This window comes from Fonsecaea nubica (assembly GCF_001646965.1).
Source record: "Fonsecaea nubica strain CBS 269.64 chromosome Unknown Scaff29, whole genome shotgun sequence".
NCBI lineage: Eukaryota > Fungi > Ascomycota > Eurotiomycetes > Chaetothyriales > Herpotrichiellaceae > Fonsecaea > Fonsecaea nubica.
Genome location: NW_019173702.1, coordinates 42,623 through 64,502, shown reverse-complemented (window position 1 = coordinate 64,502; position 21,880 = coordinate 42,623). Strand labels below are relative to the sequence as shown.

Here is a 21,880-nt window from a genome sequence, read left to right as displayed (position 1 = left end):
CAATCCCCCTCTTCTGTACTAACATGACTTCTGTCTCTCTAACAATGTGTTTAACCAAAGACAAACTTGAATCCACCAAAAGTGAGCAAGTGTAACGACAAAACACGCAGTCAAGGAGCATAACAACGCAAGAAGTGTCCCGGGTGCTAGATGGCTCTCAACCGTCTTGCAAGGCACAAGCTCATCACGACAAACACTCCAATCCCTCCAAGGATACCAAAGAACCAGTACAAGCCGTCGGTATTCATGCCGGGGACATTGACGTTCATACCGAACAGACCAGTGATCAAGTTCAGGGGCACGAGAATGGTGGCCAAGACCGTAATCTTTGCCAGGTTTTTGTTGGTGTGGTTACCCTTCAAGATGTTGTCGACATTGAGCTGGGCCAGATAGTTTGCGTGGGACCGAGAGAGCATCTTCTCCACATGGCCCAGATTCGACATCATTGTCACGACGTGATCCTGAATATCGCCCAGGTACAGTCCAATGTCGCCGCGAGGCGTCATCTGGTACTGGTCGTTGCAGCGCTTCGCGAAGCCTTTGATGACGTCCGCTTTGCCGCCCAAAAGCCTCATCATGTTAAGAACGCGCTTGCGGCATTCGCCAATCTGCCTCAGCAGGGCTAAGAAGTCGTCTTCGCGCGCAATAAACACCTGGTCCTCAATATTCTCCGATTCTTGCTCTGCGTCACGGATGATAGGCGCAAAAGAATCGACGATATCGTCGATCATGGCGTAACAGATGTAATCAGGTCCGAGGGAGAGGAAGTCACCAAGCTTCGCGATACGCTTGCGCACATTCTTCGGGTGTGGATTAGGACTGTAGCTGAAGCTCAACACCCCATCAGCACAGACGACAATATAGATGTGGATTGGATCGAGAAAGTCTTCGTCGCCTTTGTCCATGTTGAACGACCTGAAGCAGACAAAGTAATATTGAGAGAACAACTCGACTTTTTCACGAGCCTCTTGTGTCTCAATATCCTCTTGCGTGAGGCGATGGATCTTGAAGGCCCTGCAGAGGACAGCAAGCTCGGCTTTGGTGGGGTTGAGGACGTCAAGCCACCATACGCCGCCATCAGGTCCAAATTCAAACAGATCACGGAACGTGGTGGTGCCATCGGCGACGAAATCGCCTAGCTTCTTAGCACGTTGGCCTTGGGTGAGTTCAGACGTAAATAGGAAGAATCTGTCCACGGGCTGTGGTGCCACATGATTTCGTTGGATTGTGACCTCCTCTTCGGACGAGAAAACCTGATCGTGGTTTGAATCGTGCTGTACTATGGGCTTCTCATAAAAGGATTCCCCATTGAGAACGACATTGGGTTCTCCAGTGTTGGTTTTCCGAAGGTCCACAAAGGCCCGGTTGTCACTTGAGACTTCAGTAATCTGATCATCCGGAATTTTGCCCTGTGCACAGAGGGCGACAAATTCCTCGAGCTCCTCGAAATCGATCTTGTAGGTCTTCCCGGGCTCCTCGTCGGTAGGGAAGGTCACATCCTCGCTGGCGTCCTTGTCTGTGCGTTGGGTAAGAGCAGGAGGAATGCTGATATTACTCAGCGTCGGACGTCGTTGGGCGGTGCCATTCGAATAGGCGCGATTTCGGAAAGTCTCTAGGAGGGAGGACGCATGACTTTCGGCAGTGTTGGCGCGTTGTCGGCGACGGGGCTCGGCGAATGCTTCAATCGAGTTGGCAGGGGAAGTCGACCGGGAGGATGAGCTCTCTCGTGAACGATCATTTCGGGGAAGACGGGTACGGCCATCGCGATTATTCGTGAATCTCCTGGCATGAAGTGACGGTCGTCTGACACTGCTTTGGGGTCCGTCAAATTCCGCATCGCTTTTGTCGTCGTCTTCGATGGCATTCTCAAAGTCGCGGGCGATTGGGTGCCTCTCTTGCTCCCGTGTCTTCAGTAACGCGTTGTCCACGGAGATCAAGTCTCGCTCCTCCAGAGGGCTTGGTTTCGGCGTGGGAACTTGTAGCTCGACCGCGGGCACAGTTAGAGTAACATGCGCGGGGGGAACCCCCAAAGTGCTTCGGTGGTCGTCCAGCTCCGGAGCTGGGGTGCTATAGCGGCTGTCCATCTTCTCTTCTGGCGACGATCCAGACGACGACATGTTGAGCGCTTCTCTTTTGGTACAGACTCTGACAGCCTCGTTGGCACTGTCCCCAGTGCCGGTAATGCGCTAGTTATGCCACTTTGTAAGATTCGATGGCGACTGAGTTGCCAGCTGTGGTGAGAGGTTTCTCCAGGGTTTCCAAACAACCAGTACCGTCTCTTTTCAATTAATCAATAGCAGTAGTTCCCCAGGCCAGGTATGGCCAGGGACAGGTTCGCAGCTCCGAAGGGCCAGTTACGGGGGTCGAGTTGTAGCGCCGGTGAAAACCATGCAGGCGGTTCCTAGCAAAGGGCGGATGAAGGAGGAGAAGACTGTAGAGCCCGCCAACTTGAAGGCCGGAGGAGAATTAAAGTCGCTGTCGAGCGCCAGGATGGAAGGTCGGAACACAGAGATAGGAAAGACTGTGAAACAGCCTTCCTATGCCTTTTAAAGGTTCGAAAGGTGGGATTTCTGGAGGAGTGAATGGATCGAGACTCGGAAGGACAAGTCGGCGAGTCCAAAGAATCAGTTTTGGATAGATAGATGGAGTAGAGTTAGAGATGTGAGAGGAGAGCGGTATGTCACAGTGCCTCTTCGTGCAGTATACAGCCACTGGATGAGTTTGCGTCCAGTGGAAGTCAAGAGAGATATAAAAGGCCGCGAGGGAAAAAAGTGTGCGAAAAGGTGGGGAGAAGTTCAGTTGCTATTATGCAACTTTTCGATGTCACTGGGGAAAATGGGAAAAGGTGAGGAAAGAAAAGGCGCTGATTATGTCCTCAAGAGAAAAAAAATGGACGAAGTAGAAGAACCGGACTGCAGGGGGAGGGGTTGGTGGGTAGACGGAACCAGAATGCTCACCAACCAAAGCGACACAAAACTCAGCAAAGTGTAAGGATTAGTGGGCACTTGGGCATGGCACCCCTAGCCGAGAGGCATTTTTTACCCCCTAGGCAGCCGAGAGAGGACCCCGTAGGCTGCTCGGATTCGCCCGTGGCGTCCAGGACAGCCTATCACGCCCCCAATTCCCTCTGCGGTCAATCGCCTAGATCTACATGGGTGTCTAGGTTCCCCCCCTGCTGTGTTCCTTTTTCTTAACCAAACTGGTTAAGGTCACGTCTGGTTTAGGCGTGGAGGACCTCGTGAGGGGTCACCCAAGCCTGAGTCTCCGGAGCTTGTTTTGAAGCCAAGTATCATCACAACACAACTGGAGGCCACGTTTGGTCTTTGCTCACACCACATCACATCAACCAAAGTCTCTCCGATCAACCCAGGAACCTTCTCCAACAAGTGAAATCAAGTGCCAATCTCGCGAGGTGATCAGAGCATTGACTATGGACGCGGTCATTTCGCAGCTGCAAGACCTTTTCGAAGGTCAAATCGTAAGTCCGAAACAATCAGCCTATACACCCTCATTCTCCCCCCTCTCAGCTCATCTAAAACCTGTGTTTCCCGATTCTGACTCGCTGCAACCAGGATTTTGACGGTCAGCGTCTTGCAGAGCGAATCTCCTCTGCCGTCCTCACCATCTCCTCCGTAAGGCTACAGTACCTCCCCATCTTGGAGTCCCTCTAGGACCGGGTCACGTCTCGTTCAATGCTGATTAACACGCCTGCAGATTCTTGCTCTCATTATGGGCTTTATTGATCAAGACATCTATTTGACTATGTGGATCGGATTGGCAGGAGTCGTGCTTGCAATGTTCTTTGTTGTTCCTCCCTGGCCAGCTTACAATCGACATCCGCAACCCTGGCTAGGTTCTAAGTCTGTATTGCCGCCAGGAGGCATAGTGGTGGGAACAGAAGCAAGATGAGAATTTCCCGTGGATATTCCATGAACAAATTTAGCAGGTCATAACGTTTTCATGTTATTATTGGCCTCATTCTCTTGCCTGATGCCAGTCTCAATTCTCCGATGGTCATGGTTGCCCTGCTCCCTGGTCTTTGGTCGTGAATGCATTCGGCCATCAAAATCATCAAAGCTTTCTCCCAGCATCAATCATTCAGCCGTCCCAAAGTACCACACGTCGGTCCTCAGTCGCTTGCTCGGCCCTCTCTCTTCCATGCGGCGGTGCGTGCCTGTGTAAAAACTGCTAGGCGCAGCGTTATTGTCCATTCAAAGCTATGACCCCTTTTAAGGATGTCTGGGATGTGTTTCGAATTTTGGTCAAGTCATTATTCATCGGCCGTATTTCTGGAATTCCCAGTCTCGGTTGTCCAGCGGACACACTTGTCGAGTCTTGAGCCATCGGGAGATGCAGTGGAAGTGGAAGGCGTGCTGAATGCCACCATCAGTGGTTTGATCAAATGGTCATGGCTGATATCCTTACATTGCAAATTCCCCATGCAACTGTACATTCCTCTGTCGTAGCTGCGCCCTGGTTTGCCTGGCATTCAATGCCTGTGGTATTATTAGCAAAGGGGGGCCAACGTATCTGAGGTCAGAGCTATCGCTCACAAAGATCCATAATGTGGTTTCTGCAGATGGCGCAGTTGTCGACAACAATGTCCCATGCCCATAGAGCGACCGCATTCCACTAAAATATATCAGTATCATGGTGAATCGAACTCCGTGTGATCTATCCCACCTTCTTGACTTCAAATCTCTTCTTAGGCTCGCCGCCCTCCGTAACTCCTGATTTTGAGGTCTTTACAGTGGCCTTGGTCTTGGAGTCGGAAGGCGTAGCAGCGTCTGCCATTTCAACGTCCGCCATTTGGATGTCTGGGAATGTTGTCTTGTTGTTTTACAGTCGGGGGGTATGGAAGTGCGGGGAGGACGGTGAGAAAGGAAAGAGGTTCGATGTGGTTGTGGACGGGAGCGTCGAGCGAACCGGTCGAGTCAGGTGCGGACACACGGAGACAACTCTAGACCAAGGGAACATCAAAGGAACTGCCTGATGAAGCAGAAATCAAAGGTGTTCAGGTCAAACTGCGGAGTTGATGGACGAGCACGACACAAGGCTGAAGTGAAGGAATGGCTGAGGATGATTCCCGAACCAAGATTGGTCAGAGCAGCGCCGCCTCGCAGCCTGGTTGACTTGGCCTTCGACTGGCTGGCTGAGGACCTGGGGTGGCGACAATAATGCGGCTGGTCCCCTTCTGACCCTCTTTCACGCCCTGCACGCCCTCGCCGCCCAGCCGCAGCACTGCCCTGGGCGCCGCCCTTCCAACCCTCTTATTTCTCAGTCCTTCCTCCGTCCTGTCGCAGGCTCCTGCGTCACCCAAACTCATTCGCTATTCTCTGTCCCTTTACCCTATCTGCGCGGTTCACCAATCTGGTTCAACAGTATCTTCATTTCTATCAATACAACCATACATTCCAGACCAATACTCTGCCTTAGGGATAGAATTGGTCCTTCGCGCCCCGGGTACTACACGACGTTCAGACAATGAACACTTACACTTCAATCTTCAGCTTCATCTCACACCAACCACGACGACCTACTCTGAGACCCTACGCTTCGCCACACCGTAAACGCTCAAGATAGACGCCCACCAATACATCGTGCGGTCTCTTTGTCCCTCTTGCGCAGTTCAATATTCGTATATCTCTGAGCGTTCTGCATTTCATTATTCCTTGATCTACTCAGGTCCTGGGCTGCCGATTTCATCAGGCCCATCGAAACCCTCTTACAAACACAATGTCTGCTGTGGCTACGACTCCGTTGCCTCAAGCTCCTCGAGCTCCTCGCCGTTCAGGCAGGAAATCCCGACCATCAGACGCCCGTGACAGCGCTGCAGCACCAGCCGCGCCAGTTCCAGGTGTGCAGCGCAACCCCTCCCCCACCACTACAAACACAACAAAGAATGGCATCAAAGGTCAACACCGCAAACCTCCACAAGGCAATAACACGTCACAGACAGAAGGGAAACATGGCAACTATCAACAGGAGAGGACCAAAGCAACGCCGACACCCATGAAACCAGTTGCGTACGCCGGATCTGCCTTCCAACAATCCCCAGCCCCTTCAGCTCTTCCTCTTCCGAGTTTCTACTCCAAATCTCTACCCTCCACGAGCTCCATACCACAACAAGTCCCTATACCAGAAGGCGCCAGCTCTCGCGAGTCGTCGGTTACACCAGGTGATGAATCACCTAGCAAGCGAGAATCAACTCCATGTGACTTCCTTTTTGAAGCTGCCCGACAAGCAAGAGCCACTCCTCGCGGTGAGAGCCCTGCTGCACGTTCTGGCAGTCTCTCTGTCGTCAATGGAAGCCCTGCTTCTCAGTCTCCGGCACCCCGAGAGGGAGATCCCATGTTCCCCTTTGAGCTGGAAGGTGGTGGCAATCCTGGAGAGGATGGTTCAGCCTTTGCTACCCCTTACAAAGATCGCATAGAGGCTCTGCGGTCCACAAAGTCGACGTCTGCAGGAGGCAGGAGCATGGATGAAAACGAACGCAAAGCGAAATCCGAGGCACTGAAGCAGTTGCTCATGAAATCAAGCGGTCGCGAAAACGGCGTCGGCAATGATTCCGTCACCGATACTAACCCATTCAATGCCAGAGCCCCGTACAGCTCCCTTCCACAGGGCCAAGCTCGCTCCAGCTCGAACCCTGGCACACCAGTGTACATGCATGAGAATTCTACATATCATCCTCCCCAGAACTTTACTCCTGCGGGGTACCCATTTCCAGGTGGTCAGATGTATACCCCAAAGCGAACGAACTCTTCGCGACTTCGACATGTCTACGGAGCACAGAGCGAGCCTGAGTACGCCGAATTGTCGTCCGATAGCGCAGTAACGCCGCCAACGGCTTCGCGAACACATGCTTCTCGTCAACAGCCTCAGTATACTACAGGGCCATCCGCAAGCCACCCGCAGATGCCAACTCATCGATCTAAGCCGAGTGCGCAACAACTTGAGGACGATTTGAGAAGAGTACTAAAGCTGGACCTTACGTCTCGAGGATGACTCATTCCGAGCGAAGCGTCATATGACATCTAGGCAGAACTAAAACAGAGCAAGGGCTAGATCAATGTACGAAGACTCCATGGTTTTGATGATCTTCATGAGACGAATCGGGTCAGGACGGCATGGGTTTGTCGGTATTGGGTTGGTTCACCTGGTGGTTTACTGGCTCGGAAGTTATCTTTTGAAAGATCATATCATGGAGCAGATTTGGAAAGTATGGAAACTAGAGACTGGTCATTCTTTTGAGGTGGATTTCATTTGTTTTCTGAGGGATGATGGTGCTGGCCACATACAAACCTTCATACCTAATGAGGGCTTTTATATTTGTGGACAAGTATTAATTCTCCGATATATCTTTCGCTCAAGACCACAAAGAGTCTCCTCATCAAACTGTGCGTAGACACAGTAACTTTGGAGTGACTTTGACTTCCTGACCCTAGGGGACATGCCTTGAGGGTTACCATCCTCGCATGATTTCTACAGAGAAACCCCCGAGCAACGCCGGCCCATCCGATACAAGTTCGCACCTTTGTTGGATTAGCTCCCAGCGCTTAAAGGAGGGAGAAAAGACGTGAGATGTCTCCGGGCTGTGTCATCATTCGTAGATGACTGTGCCGTCCATTTGCATGGCCCATGGGCTGTGTGTGCCATTGACGGACTCCTAAAGAGTCGATACTCGTGGGCGGATGCTCATCAATCATTCGTGCTTCATCATCATCGCCTCAGCCAGCTGCTGGGACCCGTTCTCGGAAGATGTAGTTGCTGTTCGTGCTGGCCATTCCGAGCTGCACAGTGATGAAAGTTTGCCTCCATTCGTAAGTGAGAACCTTCAAGTGTTGGTGACCTCAGCAGCGTCGGTATCGGATGAGTCGTGATATATGTCTCGTCAAGAAATTTGGACGCAGCCAAACCCATTCGTTTGTCGCAGTCGCCTTCACGTGGAACCCCATTCAATCACTGCTTGCACATCCTCTGCATCCGCAATTGACACACTGGAGCCCACCGCCGCCGCCCTCGGCTGCCTCGCCGTCCCTCTTCAGGGTGGCCTTGGGCACGCGACAGATGCAGGTGCCCTGGAAATTCGTTTCCTTGGTCTGCACGCACCGCAGACAACACAGCTTCTCGTATCCCTGCTTCTTCCACTTCGCAATCAGGGCCGCGTCCGCGTATCCGTTCTTGATCAGCCACTCGTACAGCTGCTTCGAAATGGCCTCTCGCGTGTAGTACAGGTCGTAGACGTACCGGGAACGGGCATGCGAGATCTGGAAGATGGGCCAGAGGGCTTCGTGCTTCTTCTTCCCCTCGTGCGAGGCGTTCTGGGCGTCGCGCATCTTGTTCGAGTATTCGAGGAGAGTGTCTTCGATGTCTTCGAACCCCGCTGGGGGCGGCTTTTTATGGGCGCGAGAGCGGACCGGAGGCATTTTTTTTCCCCGTTAGAAGTCAAAAAAGTTATTGGAACAGCAGTAAGCGAGTGAGTTTGGTCTTTGCAAAGGAATCAGAGTAAGGTGAGCCTCTTTTTGGACAGATATGAGTTCTTTTGGTCAAGTCGTGGAGAAGTGAAGAATGGTGGAGGCGAGTGAGTTATCGACAAGCATCTAGCGAGAAAGAGTGGCAGGCAAGGCTGCGAAGGACCAGACTGCGCCCCAGGAAAATAATACCTCGATGATGTAAGCGGTATTATTGCCGAACTCTGGAGCCTTGCTTATGTATCTTCCGCCAAGGCAAGGCTGAATAGAAAGTGATTCTGACTGGATCTTTGCTGCGTGTTCTTCTGGCGCGGCCCAAGCAGCCTTTGGTGTAATTGATCAATATCTAAACAATTACGCAGTTAAACAAAACTTGACTACCCCCGTTCTATTGCAAATCGACTGCCACAGACGCCTCCACCATGGATGACACCGAACTCAGCATCAACGCACAAGACGTCGAGCGTCTCACAGACCGTGAGAAGCGAGAGCTGCAAGGCTTCCTCCAGAGCGAGTCACAAAAAGCTCAGGTTCAAAAGCGTACGTCTCTCCCTACATCCGCCGCCGTTGTGGAACCTCGTGACAATGAAACCTACTGACGTGCTGTTCTCTGCTTGCGCTATAGAAATCCACGAATTGACCGAGTTGTGCTTCAAGAAATGCATCACGGGCTCGATATCATCGGGAAAACTGGCTGGCAAAGAGGAGTCTTGCATGACCAACTGCGTGAACCGCCTGTTCGACTCAAACATGGTGATTCTGAAACATCTGGAGACATTGAGGGCGAACCAATAGTCTCGACACTCTTGTGTCGGTGATGACGCCGTGGAGAACTCAGACCTGGGTTGGAAGGCATTTGGGTCCCCAGGGGATACATTGTACAAAATAGAGGAGGAGTAATAGTATGAGATGTGGAAGTTTTCGGTCCGGAAAATATGGCTTTTTACAATGTGTTTGGATTGCTCCGACGGGCAGCTGATCTGGATTGAGCCCAGCCCAAGGCAGGCTATTTGCTCATTTGTAACAACGACATGGTCCAATTATGAAGTGGGAAAACAAAACTTCATGTCTCGGAAAAGCAATTGAAAAAAATTTCTGCTCCTATTTTGGCGACGCCGATTGTGCGTGTCAATCATAACTCGAGATTCTATATCGAGCGTCGATCTGGGACCTTGGCTGAATCATGCCCTTGATACCGATGCAATCCGTAGATGCCAGACTGATGGACTTGTCCCTTTTTTTGTTTGATTCCAGGCAATCCATCACAACCCTCTCCCAGTGCAGACTCCCACTTTACACAATCGACAACTTCGTAGCGGCAATGTCAAGCGCATCCACATCTGACGTTAATCTCGCAAATGCCTTCTTGGTCCCATCTGGTCTGATCAGAGTGTTGATCTTGACGGTCTCGACGTCGTACAGCTTCTTCAGGGCTTCCTTGATCTGGCGCTTGTTGGCCTTGGTATCCACGATGAATACCAAGGTGTTGTGCTCTTCGATCTTCTTCATCGCGCTCTCGGTGTTGAGTGGGTGGACGAGAACCTTGTGGTGGTCGAGCCTCGTCTCATGGGGAATGGACTTGCGCGGGTATTTGGGGGACCGGGAGAGAACGAGCGTCTTGGGTCTGTGGAAGGTGGTGGATGTGCGAACTTTGCGGGCTTTGTTGGTGTGGACCTGAAAGAGTTTGTGAGATTTCTTGCTCGAAGCGAGGAGTAGACTCAACGTACGCCTTTGAGGGTGGCTTTGGCGGCCTGGTTCGCTTTGGCACTCGGCTTCTTTGACTTCGAGGAGCCACCTGGAACGTGCAAATGTCAGCCCTCTATTCCACGCAGCAATTTGACTGTACAAGACGAGGTCGAAGAATTCCTCTCCGCCGCTCGAATTGAGCATTTTCCAAATCTCCAATCCCGGTCGTTTTCGCCCTTCACTCTATCCTCAAAGAAATGACATGATCCGTACCTTTAGGCTTCTGGGTTGGTGGCGCCATCTCTGCTGTTGTTGTGCCGGAGGGACTTGGGTGTTGTAGACGGTCGTCAAAAAAGTTGTCAATCTCAAGTCGCAGATTGTCGGACAACTTGATTGTGGGCTTCCGCGTGCCAAGACTTCGGCATTGCCAAGAATATCGTTTCGGCGGATCATCTGACTAGATAGCGCAGTCCTTCTCAGGATTGCTTCCCCTCGAAATAACTAGAGATATTTTCTATTCCTCGTCAGGGCGTAAGAAGATTGGTCTGATCCAATACAGTGTTCATTACCAATTGAGAGGCAGGGCTGCTGGTGTTGACGCGATGGTGTAAGGTCTTCCCACTCGTCGCATCCCAGGAATTCCTCGAGTTTACAATGGCTTCCAATAGTGGCACTGGCCAAGACAACAGCATTCATACCGACCGAGAGGATGAAGACGCCGACGCCATCCTTGTGTCGCTGGAAGAGGAAGATTACGCGGCTTATCGTGCTCAAAGACTAGAAGAATTGAGAAAAGCGGCGGGTGCGTCTGCCGGGACTACGGCCTTTACCACCGTCAAGAAGGCTTATATCACACTGAAGAGTGACGACGAGGCTCTTGCTTTTACGACCGAACACGAGAGGGCAGTGCTCCATTTCTTCCATCCTGAATTTTCGAGGTGCAACACAATGGACAGCCACTGTGAACTCATTGCAGACAAGCATGCAGAATACGGGGGTGCGGATGTTTCCTTTGCCCGAATTGACGTCAAAAACGCACCGTTTGTGGTCGAGAAATTGGGTGTGAGAGTGTTGCCTTGTGTGATTGGCTTTGTCAAGGGAGCAGTGAAAGGGAGAGTCACCGGTTTTGAGGGATTATGCTGGGATGGCAAAGAGAGCAGTATTGATGTTGCCCGAGCGCTGGAGGAGGTATTTCTCGGGTGGACAGTTATATCAAAGAGACTTCTCCTCGGACATGAAGACGAAAGAAGCGACGACGACGAGGAAGCGCCAGATCGTCGGAAAGCAGCCCGTGGCGCTATCCGCAGTCGCAACCAGAGGGACGACGACGATGACGACGATTGGGACTGAAGGACTCTAGAGAGGCGACATATGGATTGTCTGAGCGGTCCACCTTCTCATCAGAGATCAGGTCATCGCATATTCCATACCATTGCCCAAGCATGACGGGTACTCGACCCGAAGGGCAGAGCGTCGACGGTGTCTTGGTCTTCTTAACAGACTTGGGAGTCCGAACTGCAGGTAATGGAGGGCACAGACAAAACGGAAAACACACTGGCCAAATTTGTCTCGATCCTCGGGGCATGAAAGGGGTGATATGCAAAATGGTCAATTCAGGCTTGCAAGGTCAAACCTGAAGGCCGAAGTCAAGGAATGCAACCAACACTTGACGCATTGCCCCTAGCGATTCATTGTGCGACAGCCTCGCTTACCTGGAACTTACATATACATTTGCTACAGCGGATGGGAAGTATCGTCTCCACCAACGCTGTATGAAGACGACTCCGTACTTGCTCGTGGCTTAATTTCCGTCACGGTGGTTGGGATTATCTCTGACTCGATCCACTTCAATACTCTACCGTTTATGTCGAAAGTACCTCGTGCTTTGTTGTATGGTAAAGAACAACCTGTGCATAGACACTGTACAACTGGTCCAAGTCCCGAGTGTCTCGATGGAGGCATTTCGGACCGAAGTTTTGGGCTGAGATCTGCTAGATCTTTTTGAAAATGCGGTACAACCTGGCATTCTCAGTGCGGTCGATGTCTGATGGAGTTTGGTAAGATGAAGTAACAGCTTCCCCCATTCACTAGTATAGGGCTGGATGTTGTTCAAACAGTAGCAGTCCCGCAACAGGTGCATGCATGAGGAGCACTACAAGTAGGCTTCACATGCCTCGTCCTCACCTACTTCAGTGATTTCGTTCGGTGAGAATTTCAATAGATTGAATCCTGCTTTCGGCTGTTGTTGGTAAAGCGCAGCATCAGTCTTTCCACCTCGTATAGGAATCACTGGCAATGTCGGGTTGTTCCTTGACCCCTATTCAAGTAATCTTTGTTCAGGCATTCTTCTGGACAAGAGGACGACCGTCAGGCACGAGGTGCGCACCTGTCAATGCCGATCGCAATGACGAGAGAAAGCAATCTCCTTGCGTTCTTGATTGAGGGTTGCTCAGAACTTCGATTCCCTGGCAGAATCTGGGATAGTCTACCCAGGCCAAGGGAAGTGGCTGTTCCCAATTCGTCCCTTGCCTAGGGGTAGAAAGACGAGGGATGTTTCTCCTCTGCCGACCCGGGCTAGACTGGCCTGACTGGGTGTCTGTTGTCCGACTCCTAAGCATGCAAACTCGTATCTTGTCCAAAACAAGCGAGAACGGGCGTCAGCGGCCTTGCTTGGGATGGTTAAGATATGACTTGTAGCACTCTATTCAGAAGTATCCGCAGTGTCAAGGGAGCCCCGGCTCTTGAAACGGACCCACAATGGAAGATATCAAACCGTAGGAATTCTTTTTGGCTGGTTGCAGTTGATATCAACGCGATCGGCTGGGTCTACCGGGGATAAAATCTGATCGGCAGGAGCTATTATTGAGAGGCTGAAAGGCGAGACAGGTAGCGGGTACGAAATAATCCGTAGTCCGGTCAATTCTGTATGGACAGGGATGGTCCATGGATGCAGAAGAAGATATCGGAAATTGTATCTTCTGCGTTACACACGCTCAGGTCAGTGGGACCAACTTGGAGGCGTCCTGGGTTGCGGCTCATTTGGGGGGATGTTAGTCAGGCGCAAGCTGGTTTAGGCTTGTTCCAGATGGTTCAAGCTGCTTTAGGCACACCACTTACCCCAAGGCCCTCTCAAATTGACGCCTAATTGGGCCCCCGTGGGTGCCTGTAGCCACCAAAGTACCACCAAGCAGCCAGTCCGAGGTAGAGAAGGCACTGACGCACGTCAGCGCCAGCCATGATGCAGCCACTGGCGACTTTTCAGTTTGCGTTGCGCGTTCACCTGCGTCTCCCCTTTTTTCCATCCAAAGTGTCCCTTTTCATCTGGCGCCTCTAAATCAATTTCTCAACATCCACCCACCTTTCAACGCGCTTTTTCTCGGAACACGCCCTCGCCTACTTTTCCTTTCCCAAGTCTCTCGGACTTTAATATCAAACGTTTCCATCCTTGACTTTCTTCTGACTTCCTCGCCCAACCCTGCACTCCTCCCGACCTCTCGGCCAAGCCACGTCATTTGCTTGTCCCATTTCTCCCAGGACCTCAGAACCTCGTCGGTCCAGGACGCCGAAACCACAAAAGAGATGGCTGAAGAGGAGAAGAAAAGATTTCTCGAGGGCAACGAGATGGAGCTCGGAGAGAAGCAGGGGAGAACCTTTTCTCACGCTCCTCAACCGTCAATCCCGAGATATTCACCCCCTGCGTCCAACTGGCAGAACAATCCCATTCTTCCAGTCGTCAGTTACTGTGCCTCGTCTATCTTGATGACGGTGGCCAACAAATACATCCTTTCGTTTCCTGACTACAATCTAAACTTCCTCCTGCTGGCTGTTCAGGTTCGTCAATCCTGCTGATAACTGTCCTCCGCACCTTCAACTGACATTCATTGTCCCTAGGGAATTGTCTGCGTCCTGGCTATTCAATCCTGCAAAACCGCCGGTATCATCACGTATCGAGACTTCAAAGCAGACGAGGCCAAAAAATGTACGGGCTGAAACGGGCTTGAATTGTCAGTGTTCTTGAATCTAACAGATTTCTAGGGTTTCCCATCTCCCTCCTTTTGATCGGAATGATTTACACGAGCACAAAAGCCCTTCGATATCTCTCAATCCCTGTGTACACCATCTTCAAGAACTTGACCATCATCTTGATTGCTTACGGCGAGGTGCTATGGTTTGGAGGCTCAGTTTCATCCATGGCTCTCTTTTCCTTTGGGTTGATGGTCCTCAGCTCCATCATTGCGGCATGGGCCGATATCAAACATGCGTTAGAATCACACGGCTCCGCTGCGGCTGCTGCAACGGCACAATTGGCGACATTGAACGCCGGGTACATCTGGATGTTTGCCAATTGTCTATCCACTGCGGCCTACGTGCTGGGGATGCGCAAACGCATCAAGCTGACGAACTTCAAAGACTTTGACAGTGAGTTGCCGCCTCGAAACTGGCAGGAGTGAAGGGAGACTAATCGCATACCTCTAGCAATGTTCTACAACAATCTTCTCACCATCCCCGTCCTCTTGATCGCCTCTTTGACCCTGGAAGACTGGTCCGCCCTCAACCTGTCCAAGAACTTCCCAATCGATTCGAGAAACGCAATCATTGGCGCTATGATCTTTACCGGCATGTCGTCGATTTTCATTTCATACACATCTGCTTGGTGTGTGCGGGCTACATCCTCAACCACATATTCTATGGTTGGAGCGCTCAACAAACTCCCCATTGCCGTGTCGGGTCTCATCTTTTTCGACGCACCTGTTACCATCCCCAGTGTCTCGGCCATTACTGTTGGGTTTTTCAGCGGCATTGTCTATGCACTCGCTAAAGTCCGAGAGTCGTCGAAACCCAAGACCATCCTGCCCACGACAAATACTATGAGCGCCAGCAGCCAGAGTAATCGAGACAGTCTCAAGGCATGAGTGTCCGGAGGTGGGGCGATTTGAGGGCGGCAAAGTTGTAGACTACTATTCTCTCAATATGTTGACTTGGTCAATGGCTTTGGACGAAGATCTTATGCATTGCGAGGCGTTTGATTTGTGTGTGACGGGCCAGGAAGGATGTGGCTCGAAGAATCTCTGAAACGTAAAGAGGTCATGTCGAAACAAGAATCACTCGACGCGAAAACGTTCCGTTCGGCTTCTGTACTTTTTAAAAAACAACATTTAGAAATTGTGAGAACATACGTATTCATTCTACCAGGTCAGGTCAGGTCCTCCTACTAGGTCAGGTACATTGAGGGCGTAAAGCAATGGAATGTATGGTCAGTCAGTCAACAATTCGACACCTCGCCTCGGGGTTTATAGAATCCTATATCGAGTATATATCTACACGAGGCCAGCCCCAGCCAATCCCAGAAAGCGTTGCCAGAGCTGATATAGACTCGGTGCTCGGTTCAGGACTGGACTGGACTGGACTGATTTTCCGAGAATTGGCAGTTCAGAACACTGACACTCTGAAGACAGGAAACTAGATGATTGGAGACCCCGGAGGCAAGTGATGTATATCCGTGTGTGTCGTATATTGTATGCTGTATGTTGAATAGCGTATGCTGTGCCCAACATCTCTGGATTTCTTTCTTTTTCCTTCTAGTGTGACACCACCATCTGGCTATGCGTCTGGCTGTGTATGCTGCTGTGCTGTGCTGTGCTTTGACTGATGAGATAGGAGGACGCAGTGGTATCCCGGTATAGAACCACAGCATCGACAGGAACAGATAACAAGGCGTGTAACGCACTCGCTCGTTAACCACGAACAAAAGGAAACGAAAAAAGGACGGATGGTAGGTAGAACTCGTTCTCTCCTCGCCGTGACTGACTGACTGACTGGCTGGCTGACGGATAAACTGACTGTAAACTGTGCTTCGGGCTCAATGGTCCTGGTCCACGGGAGTATAACCCTCCAAAGACCTCAGACCGAGAGACCTGGTATAAGAGATTCTAGAAAAAGTGTGGCTCACTCACATGCAGCCGTTCATGTGTCGAGTCGACCTGCCCAAACTCAGCGAACAACGAGTCGTATCCATCTCATCATATGGTACGCTCACTACGCCGAGCCGAGCAGCTGGTCGAATGTCACGACTACGCCAACAAAGTCAGCTGCTGGGAACGCGCGAGGAAGCTTTGCAAATGGAATTATGGGATCAGGTCCCTATTGACCGATCAGCTCTCGCGAGTTTTATGTCCTTTTGTGATACTTTGCCTGTCCAACGTTCAAGTTGGCCCTTCCCGTGCGCACGAAATACAAACCGCGATCCCACTGGCAGAATATTGCTATACTCCTGTCGGAACAGCAAGGTCAAAGGAAAAATGGTGGAGAAGAGACGTGAATGTTGCCCTGAAAGAGGTGTCGTAGTGGTGTCGGATTGCTTGATCTGACATTGTCAGCCTAACGACACGAGACATGCTCATAAACCTGGAGGTGGCGGCACCGCCGAGTAGCCACCAGATGGAGGAGGTGGTGGAGGTGCTGCTGCACCATTATCAGCCGGAGGAGGCGGAGGATTGTTATCTGCTGGTCCTGATGGCGGTGGCGGTGGAGACTGTTGAGCGGCAGCGGCCTGCTGCTGGTAATACTGATAGTAGGCAACGTAGTTTTGATAGCCACCATAGGCAGCGTAAGGATCACCGCCAGGTTGACTGGCATAGTACTGCGCATATTGTGCGGCGTAATCTGTAGGGGAAGAAGCAGTTCCAGGAGGCGCAGGGGTGGCTGACGCTCCAGCATAGGGAGAGTTGTAGTTGTTGCTGCCATGCGAGTAATTGTTGTCGCCGCGACCGCGGTCTCTTCCGTGTCCATAAGAACTGCGATTTGCATCAGCTCCGTAACCATCAGTGTATGACTCCATTCTCGGTGGTGGCGGGTTGGCTTTGAAGTGCTCAAAGTTCACGCGGACGTTAGCAAGCAGATCCTCACACAGTTCTTTGGCCTTTTGAACTTGAGCGGGTTGAGGTCCTGCAACATGGAGATACATGGGCTCATCCGACTCTTGTCCAGTGCTGTGTTCCATAAAGCCAGATCCACGGCCCTTGATTTGGACCCTACATCCCGTCTCCTGTTGGATGTGTTTGACGTAGGCACCGCCTTGACCGACGACCTGTGCGCGGAGGTTGAATCCGGGAATATTCTCCATGTCGATGGGAATCCGCTCTTCGGGCCATTTTCTCTGATCACAGGTGAGTTGCGAGAACCAACCAAACAATCATGTCGTCTTTACGTACCCTGCCAAATTCATCTCGTTCAAATTGCTCCGGTTCCCTGCGGCGAAAGCGTCTTTCGTCAACCAGGTTGGGAAGTTCTTGCTTCATTAGCTCCTCTATTTTTGCAATAGCCTTCTCGAGCCCGGCCTTGGTGGTGCTGGTGACGTGCAGATACAGAGGTGGATTCTGCGTCCCATTAGTCGAACCGGTCATGTTTGTAGGTTCTGTGTGGCTTACCGTTGCAGTAGCCATAGACTTATCCGGATAGTAGGAACCGCGGGTTGTGACATCTTTAGAATACAGGTAAGTCTTGTGCAACCCTCAAAGAATTGCGCCAGGGTAATCATACCAGCTCCGGTCTCTTCTTTGATCTAAAGACAGACAAGCCGTGTCAGCAAATTACCCACGTTAAATTTGGTCAGAGGCATCCTTCGACTGGAGTACTAGTTCTCGCCGGACAAAGATAGGTTGTTTCTTGAGGACAGCTCGACACACCCAGTACCACGCAAACGATGCAACCAAAGTAGGTGAGAGGGGAAATTTACCATCCTTTGCGTAGAGCCCTTTGTCAAAGTGTAGCGGTTGCGCAGGTCGTTCACCTCAATGTCCTTGATATAGTCTCCATCGGCAATGTAGATCTCCCCATCGACCTTGGCTGCGCTTTGACCGGAGGAAGGGGTCGCAGGAGTCGGAGCAGGGGTCGGAGTGAGTGACTAAAAGAACGGTCAGCGTACACGCCTTGTCAAGACGTCTAGATCGACGTACGGATCGAACTGGAGGGACGTCGACATGCTGGATGCCCTTGCGGGCTTGCAGCTCAGCATTGATCTTTGCAGCAGCGGCAGCTTTGTGAGTGTTAGCAGCGCGACACGGCATGTATGCATGAGGGAAGTTACCTGCGGCGGCAGCTGGATCTAGAGGGGTGCTGCGCTTCTCAGACGCTGCGGGACTCTGACTAGCTTTTGCGAGCGGACTGCGACTTCTCCTGGACTCGCTGTGTCGGGACGATGGAGATCTGGAGCGTCTGTCGAAGCGCGAAGTCTTTCGTGGCTCGGGTTCTGTCTGGTCGAACCGTGACCGCTTGCGAGGCGCATCGTCTGCCATGGTGGAGGGTTACTGAGGATGTCAGATGTGGTTGCGACAGATATTCTATGGGCCGTAGATGTCTAATGCGGTGGTAAGTAAGGGAAAAGAGTAGGAGTAGTACCAAGTAGTGAAGGGAGAGAAAAGAAAGTGGAATTGATTGGGGGCGGCGTGTGGCTCGTGGCTTGAGTTTGCGGAGAAAAGTGGACGGTTTGGGTTGTTCGTGAGGAGTCAGGGAGTCCAGCTGGCTGTCTGGGCGTCCTTGGCAACAACCAAATGACAAGGTCTGGACAATATAATACTGCACTTGTGGTGACGGCTATGTATACCTCGTATACCTCTATGGATATTCACAGCGACATCATGTCACTCGCTGTCGTCCTCGTCACTCCCCTGCTTCCGTCTTTTCTTCCCTCGAGGTGACACCACGTCCTCCGGCTCCGCAGTTTGGTCCTCGAGCACGTAGCACCGAGCATCGCGCTCCTCGCCTCTCCAGGCCCCTTTCCTCTTCCCTTCGTCGCTCCTGTCCTTGCCGGTGGTGATATCCCCAACTGTCCTCGCGTGACGGTACCCTGGGTAGGCAGACCACGGGAACTTGAAGCTTTCCACCACCCTGAGGCCGCAGTGACGGGCCAAATCCCGGATATTCCACAACGTATAAGGTTCGCCCTCAAACAGCGTGACGAGAATCTGGCCATTCACCGCGCCAGGCTTGGGACCCTCTGAGATATCATCATAGTCACTCCCGTCATCTCTAATCGAGGCCGGACGGGTTCGAGACGAGAGCAACGATTTGGCCGATCGAAAAAACCCTACCAGCAGCTCTTGGTTGTAGCGTACTTGCCTGTTGACATCGGTACTTAGACCTCCCACATGGGGAAAGTTGAAGACAATCTTGGTGAAGGGAGAATATGGCCTTAGGGCTTTCTTATGCGCCGACGCAAGCTTCGTAGCGTCAATGCCGTAAAGGATGTGGACAGCTTCCTCGTCTCGAGGTCTATCGGAGTCTTCGACTTGATCGTGAGTAGGGGATTCAGGTGGCGACGGAGAAAACCCATTCCATTCGTCGTCTTTGTGGTTCGCGGTCTCATTGCCTTGAACTGTCTCATGGTGTGTTGTGTCGGTATCATTGCCACGAGCGGCCGACCGGAGCTGTGTTATAGTCTTTTGGACATCCGGGTATTTGCTCTGGAGCACGTCCTCGGAGTCGTAGCAGGTTGCTACTATTTGGTTCACTTTGTGGTGTTGTCTCAACGACAGCGAGAACGAAAACTCTCCTAGAATGTCATTAGCAGCCACCGCATCAGTGAGCCATCAAGTCCGTCTGGAGGCCGCGAAACCAGGAAGACCGGGCACTGGCACTCACCTTCGCCAACAAGCAGGACGTTGTCATTCTTGGTAAAAGGCACCTTGACCCGTGCCTGTGGCTGACCATGTTGGGACCCGGTGGATGGTGCTTTGGGTTTGGTGGGAGGGTGATGGCTGTGCTGTCTCCTGACCACGGTGGATTTGCCGAATGTTGAGTGGTGCTGATGCTTGCGGCCTTGACGCTGGACTTTGCCCATCTACTCCCATATGATGCAGTCACACAAATTGAGGAGCGACGCTTTTCTGGGCCACGATAGACATTTTGTTCTTCCCGGCTTAGGGTGATGCCGCCCTATACTGTACGAGGCACTAACCTAAAGCAGCTTCTCCAGGTTACAATAGCTATACGAGGTACTAGGCGGCGAACCAGGACCCATTCGACAGTTAGTTATCAATCATTATAGTGGCGCTAAGACGACTAACTTTCTCCTACTACACTACACCTGTTACTCGGTCCTTACCATCTCAAACGCCAACGACTGTAGAGAGGCTGTGGCCGTGCCTCTCCTGATGCTTCGCCTCTGTAACCCTCCGCGTACGAACTGCCAATCTCCACAGCACCGCTAAGATTGGGTAGAGAGAAGAGGAAGAGAGTTCACATGAGGAGATATGAGGAGTCGAGAGCGGCGAGCGAGATTGGAGATTCACGAGAGGCGTATGAGGCTGACAGGTAAGGCTGAGATTTGCAACATCATGGCTCCCTATATAAGGTCGGCGGCAACGAGGTCGAGGTTCATACAAGATGGACGTCTACAAAATGACTAGCAGTTGCACATACATTTCATATGCCACGAGCCTCGTGCGGTACTAATGCGGTGCCAAGTGTGGTGCCCCGATACGCTCTCGTTGAAAATGAAAGGTCCTTCAGCTCACATAGTGTCTAGATAACGGTGGACTCTTTTGTTCTATCGCAGCATCTACCTGCAGCAATGGTAGGTAATAGATGTTAGCCGGCCATATCTAGAGCAGCCTTTTTTTTTGTAGCATCAAAGTGCCCACAATTCTCTGGCAGTGGCAAGATCATGTCGATCTGACCACTTTTGTTCCACTGGAAAATTGTCAGTCAAGGGGATTCCGACGGGCATACATGTTGATAATTCGGTGCATCTTACCCAAACTTGACTTCGTCTTCAAACACCTGGTCTTGATCGACGGTGACGGTAGCACCGCCGCTGATTGTTCCACGCTGAATGTAGACGAGGCTGGCTTCGTCCAGCTCATCCTCCCCTGGCTCTCCATTAATATCAGTAACCTCGGGCCCGTCATCCTGCTATCAAATTAGTTCGAACAGGTGCTGGTAAGGAGAGATCAACTTGGACGTCATGTTCATGGGAGCCGTCTTCGCTCTGTTGCTGTGCTCTGGTGTGTTCCTCATTTCGTGGATTATTCCGGGAGTCGTGCGGCACTTCGGTCACTCCTTCAAACCACGAGGTTAGTTTCCTGGTGGGTAAGAGGCATTTCTTGATCCTCACCAAACTCAACTTTCTTCTTAAATACCTGGCGACCGCCTACACCCACATTCGCGCCGCCAGTTGTCGTACCGTACTGGACTAGCTTCGCGCGTACCTATCCACCCATAAACCAGTTAGTCACAATCGGAAAATTAGTTAGGTGCCAAGTTGAGACCAACCACTGGCGCCATGTCAGGCAGCGGCTGTTGCTGGTCAGACTGATGTGTCGTACTTGCGGATAGAACTTGTCGACGTTCGACGACCAGCATTGGAGCGGATTGCGTGTCTGTGCTAAGCATGTGGTCGACAAGCGGATGATGCTTGGTCTTGGTAGGGTGATCCTCTGGCTTAAAGCAACGTGCCATAGTCTCACTCACTGGATGAAAGTCAGATTAGTCCGCTTCCTCGACCTGTGTGAATAACCTGTACCAAGGTATGAGAACTAGAGTTCGCAATCTCAGTGGTCTAATATGAAGGAGAAGCGCAGTAAGGTGTTAATGCCCAACGCACAATAATTGAGCTCAGATTGGGTCTCTGGGTATGGACGCCTTTGAGGCACCGTTGGTCGTAAAGACCGGAGCCAGTCATGATTTGGTAGAATGCTATCGACGCCCCTTCTCCTCCTCTC

The 21,880-nt window shown here is 51.6% G+C and overlaps 10 protein-coding genes across 10 annotated transcripts; 3 read left to right on the top strand and 7 right to left on the bottom strand.

Moving 5' to 3' along the window:
* Window positions 1–146: 146 nt before the first annotated feature.
* Window positions 147–2,117, bottom strand: AYO20_05134 (hypothetical protein; the record flags this gene model as incomplete). The annotated part of the gene is made up of 1 exon (XM_022643428.1): window positions 147–2,117. One exon carries the CDS (start codon window positions 2,115–2,117, stop codon window positions 147–149), a length of 1,971 nt encoding a protein of 656 aa, XP_022500527.1.
* A 2,157-nt stretch (window positions 2,118–4,274) lies between these two features.
* AYO20_05133 (RING-box protein 1A) lies at window positions 4,275–4,809 on the bottom strand (the record flags this gene model as incomplete). The annotated part of the gene is made up of 4 exons (XM_022643427.1): window positions 4,275–4,373; window positions 4,426–4,496; window positions 4,554–4,632; window positions 4,684–4,809. The coding sequence occupies 4 exons, from the start codon at window positions 4,807–4,809 to the stop codon at window positions 4,275–4,277; spliced, it is 375 nt and encodes a 124-aa protein (XP_022500526.1).
* A 927-nt stretch (window positions 4,810–5,736) lies between these two features.
* AYO20_05132 (hypothetical protein) lies at window positions 5,737–7,008 on the top strand (the record flags this gene model as incomplete). The annotated part of the gene is made up of 1 exon (XM_022643426.1): window positions 5,737–7,008. One exon carries the CDS (start codon window positions 5,737–5,739, stop codon window positions 7,006–7,008), a length of 1,272 nt encoding a protein of 423 aa, XP_022500525.1.
* Window positions 7,009–7,958: 950 nt separating this feature from the next.
* Window positions 7,959–8,429, bottom strand: AYO20_05131 (hypothetical protein; the record flags this gene model as incomplete). Its single annotated transcript, XM_022643425.1, has 1 exon — window positions 7,959–8,429. The coding sequence occupies one exon, from the start codon at window positions 8,427–8,429 to the stop codon at window positions 7,959–7,961; it is 471 nt and encodes a 156-aa protein (XP_022500524.1).
* Window positions 8,430–9,767: 1,338 nt separating this feature from the next.
* Window positions 9,768–10,461, bottom strand: AYO20_05130 (hypothetical protein; the record flags this gene model as incomplete). Its single annotated transcript, XM_022643424.1, has 3 exons — window positions 9,768–10,148; window positions 10,202–10,269; window positions 10,434–10,461. 3 exons carry the CDS (start codon window positions 10,459–10,461, stop codon window positions 9,768–9,770), a joined length of 477 nt encoding a protein of 158 aa, XP_022500523.1.
* A 353-nt stretch (window positions 10,462–10,814) lies between these two features.
* On the top strand, window positions 10,815–11,510 carry AYO20_05129 (hypothetical protein; the record flags this gene model as incomplete). The annotated part of the gene is made up of 1 exon (XM_022643423.1): window positions 10,815–11,510. The coding sequence occupies one exon, from the start codon at window positions 10,815–10,817 to the stop codon at window positions 11,508–11,510; it is 696 nt and encodes a 231-aa protein (XP_022500522.1).
* A 2,229-nt stretch (window positions 11,511–13,739) lies between these two features.
* AYO20_05128 (GDP-mannose transporter) lies at window positions 13,740–15,073 on the top strand (the record flags this gene model as incomplete). Its single annotated transcript, XM_022643422.1, has 4 exons — window positions 13,740–13,991; window positions 14,052–14,139; window positions 14,196–14,579; window positions 14,637–15,073. 4 exons carry the CDS (start codon window positions 13,740–13,742, stop codon window positions 15,071–15,073), a joined length of 1,161 nt encoding a protein of 386 aa, XP_022500521.1.
* A 1,484-nt stretch (window positions 15,074–16,557) lies between these two features.
* AYO20_05127 (hypothetical protein) lies at window positions 16,558–18,454 on the bottom strand (the record flags this gene model as incomplete). Its single annotated transcript, XM_022643421.1, has 7 exons — window positions 16,558–17,316; window positions 17,372–17,536; window positions 17,588–17,640; window positions 17,700–17,721; window positions 17,896–18,063; window positions 18,116–18,195; window positions 18,247–18,454. 7 exons carry the CDS (start codon window positions 18,452–18,454, stop codon window positions 16,558–16,560), a joined length of 1,455 nt encoding a protein of 484 aa, XP_022500520.1.
* Window positions 18,455–18,799: 345 nt separating this feature from the next.
* Window positions 18,800–19,998, bottom strand: AYO20_05126 (hypothetical protein; the record flags this gene model as incomplete). Its single annotated transcript, XM_022643420.1, has 2 exons — window positions 18,800–19,710; window positions 19,800–19,998. 2 exons carry the CDS (start codon window positions 19,996–19,998, stop codon window positions 18,800–18,802), a joined length of 1,110 nt encoding a protein of 369 aa, XP_022500519.1.
* A 911-nt stretch (window positions 19,999–20,909) lies between these two features.
* Window positions 20,910–21,840, bottom strand: AYO20_05125 (hypothetical protein; the record flags this gene model as incomplete). The annotated part of the gene is made up of 6 exons (XM_022643419.1): window positions 20,910–21,068; window positions 21,121–21,218; window positions 21,274–21,367; window positions 21,432–21,628; window positions 21,682–21,694; window positions 21,763–21,840. The coding sequence occupies 6 exons, from the start codon at window positions 21,838–21,840 to the stop codon at window positions 20,910–20,912; spliced, it is 639 nt and encodes a 212-aa protein (XP_022500518.1).
* Between the last annotated feature and the right edge of the window lie 40 nt (window positions 21,841–21,880).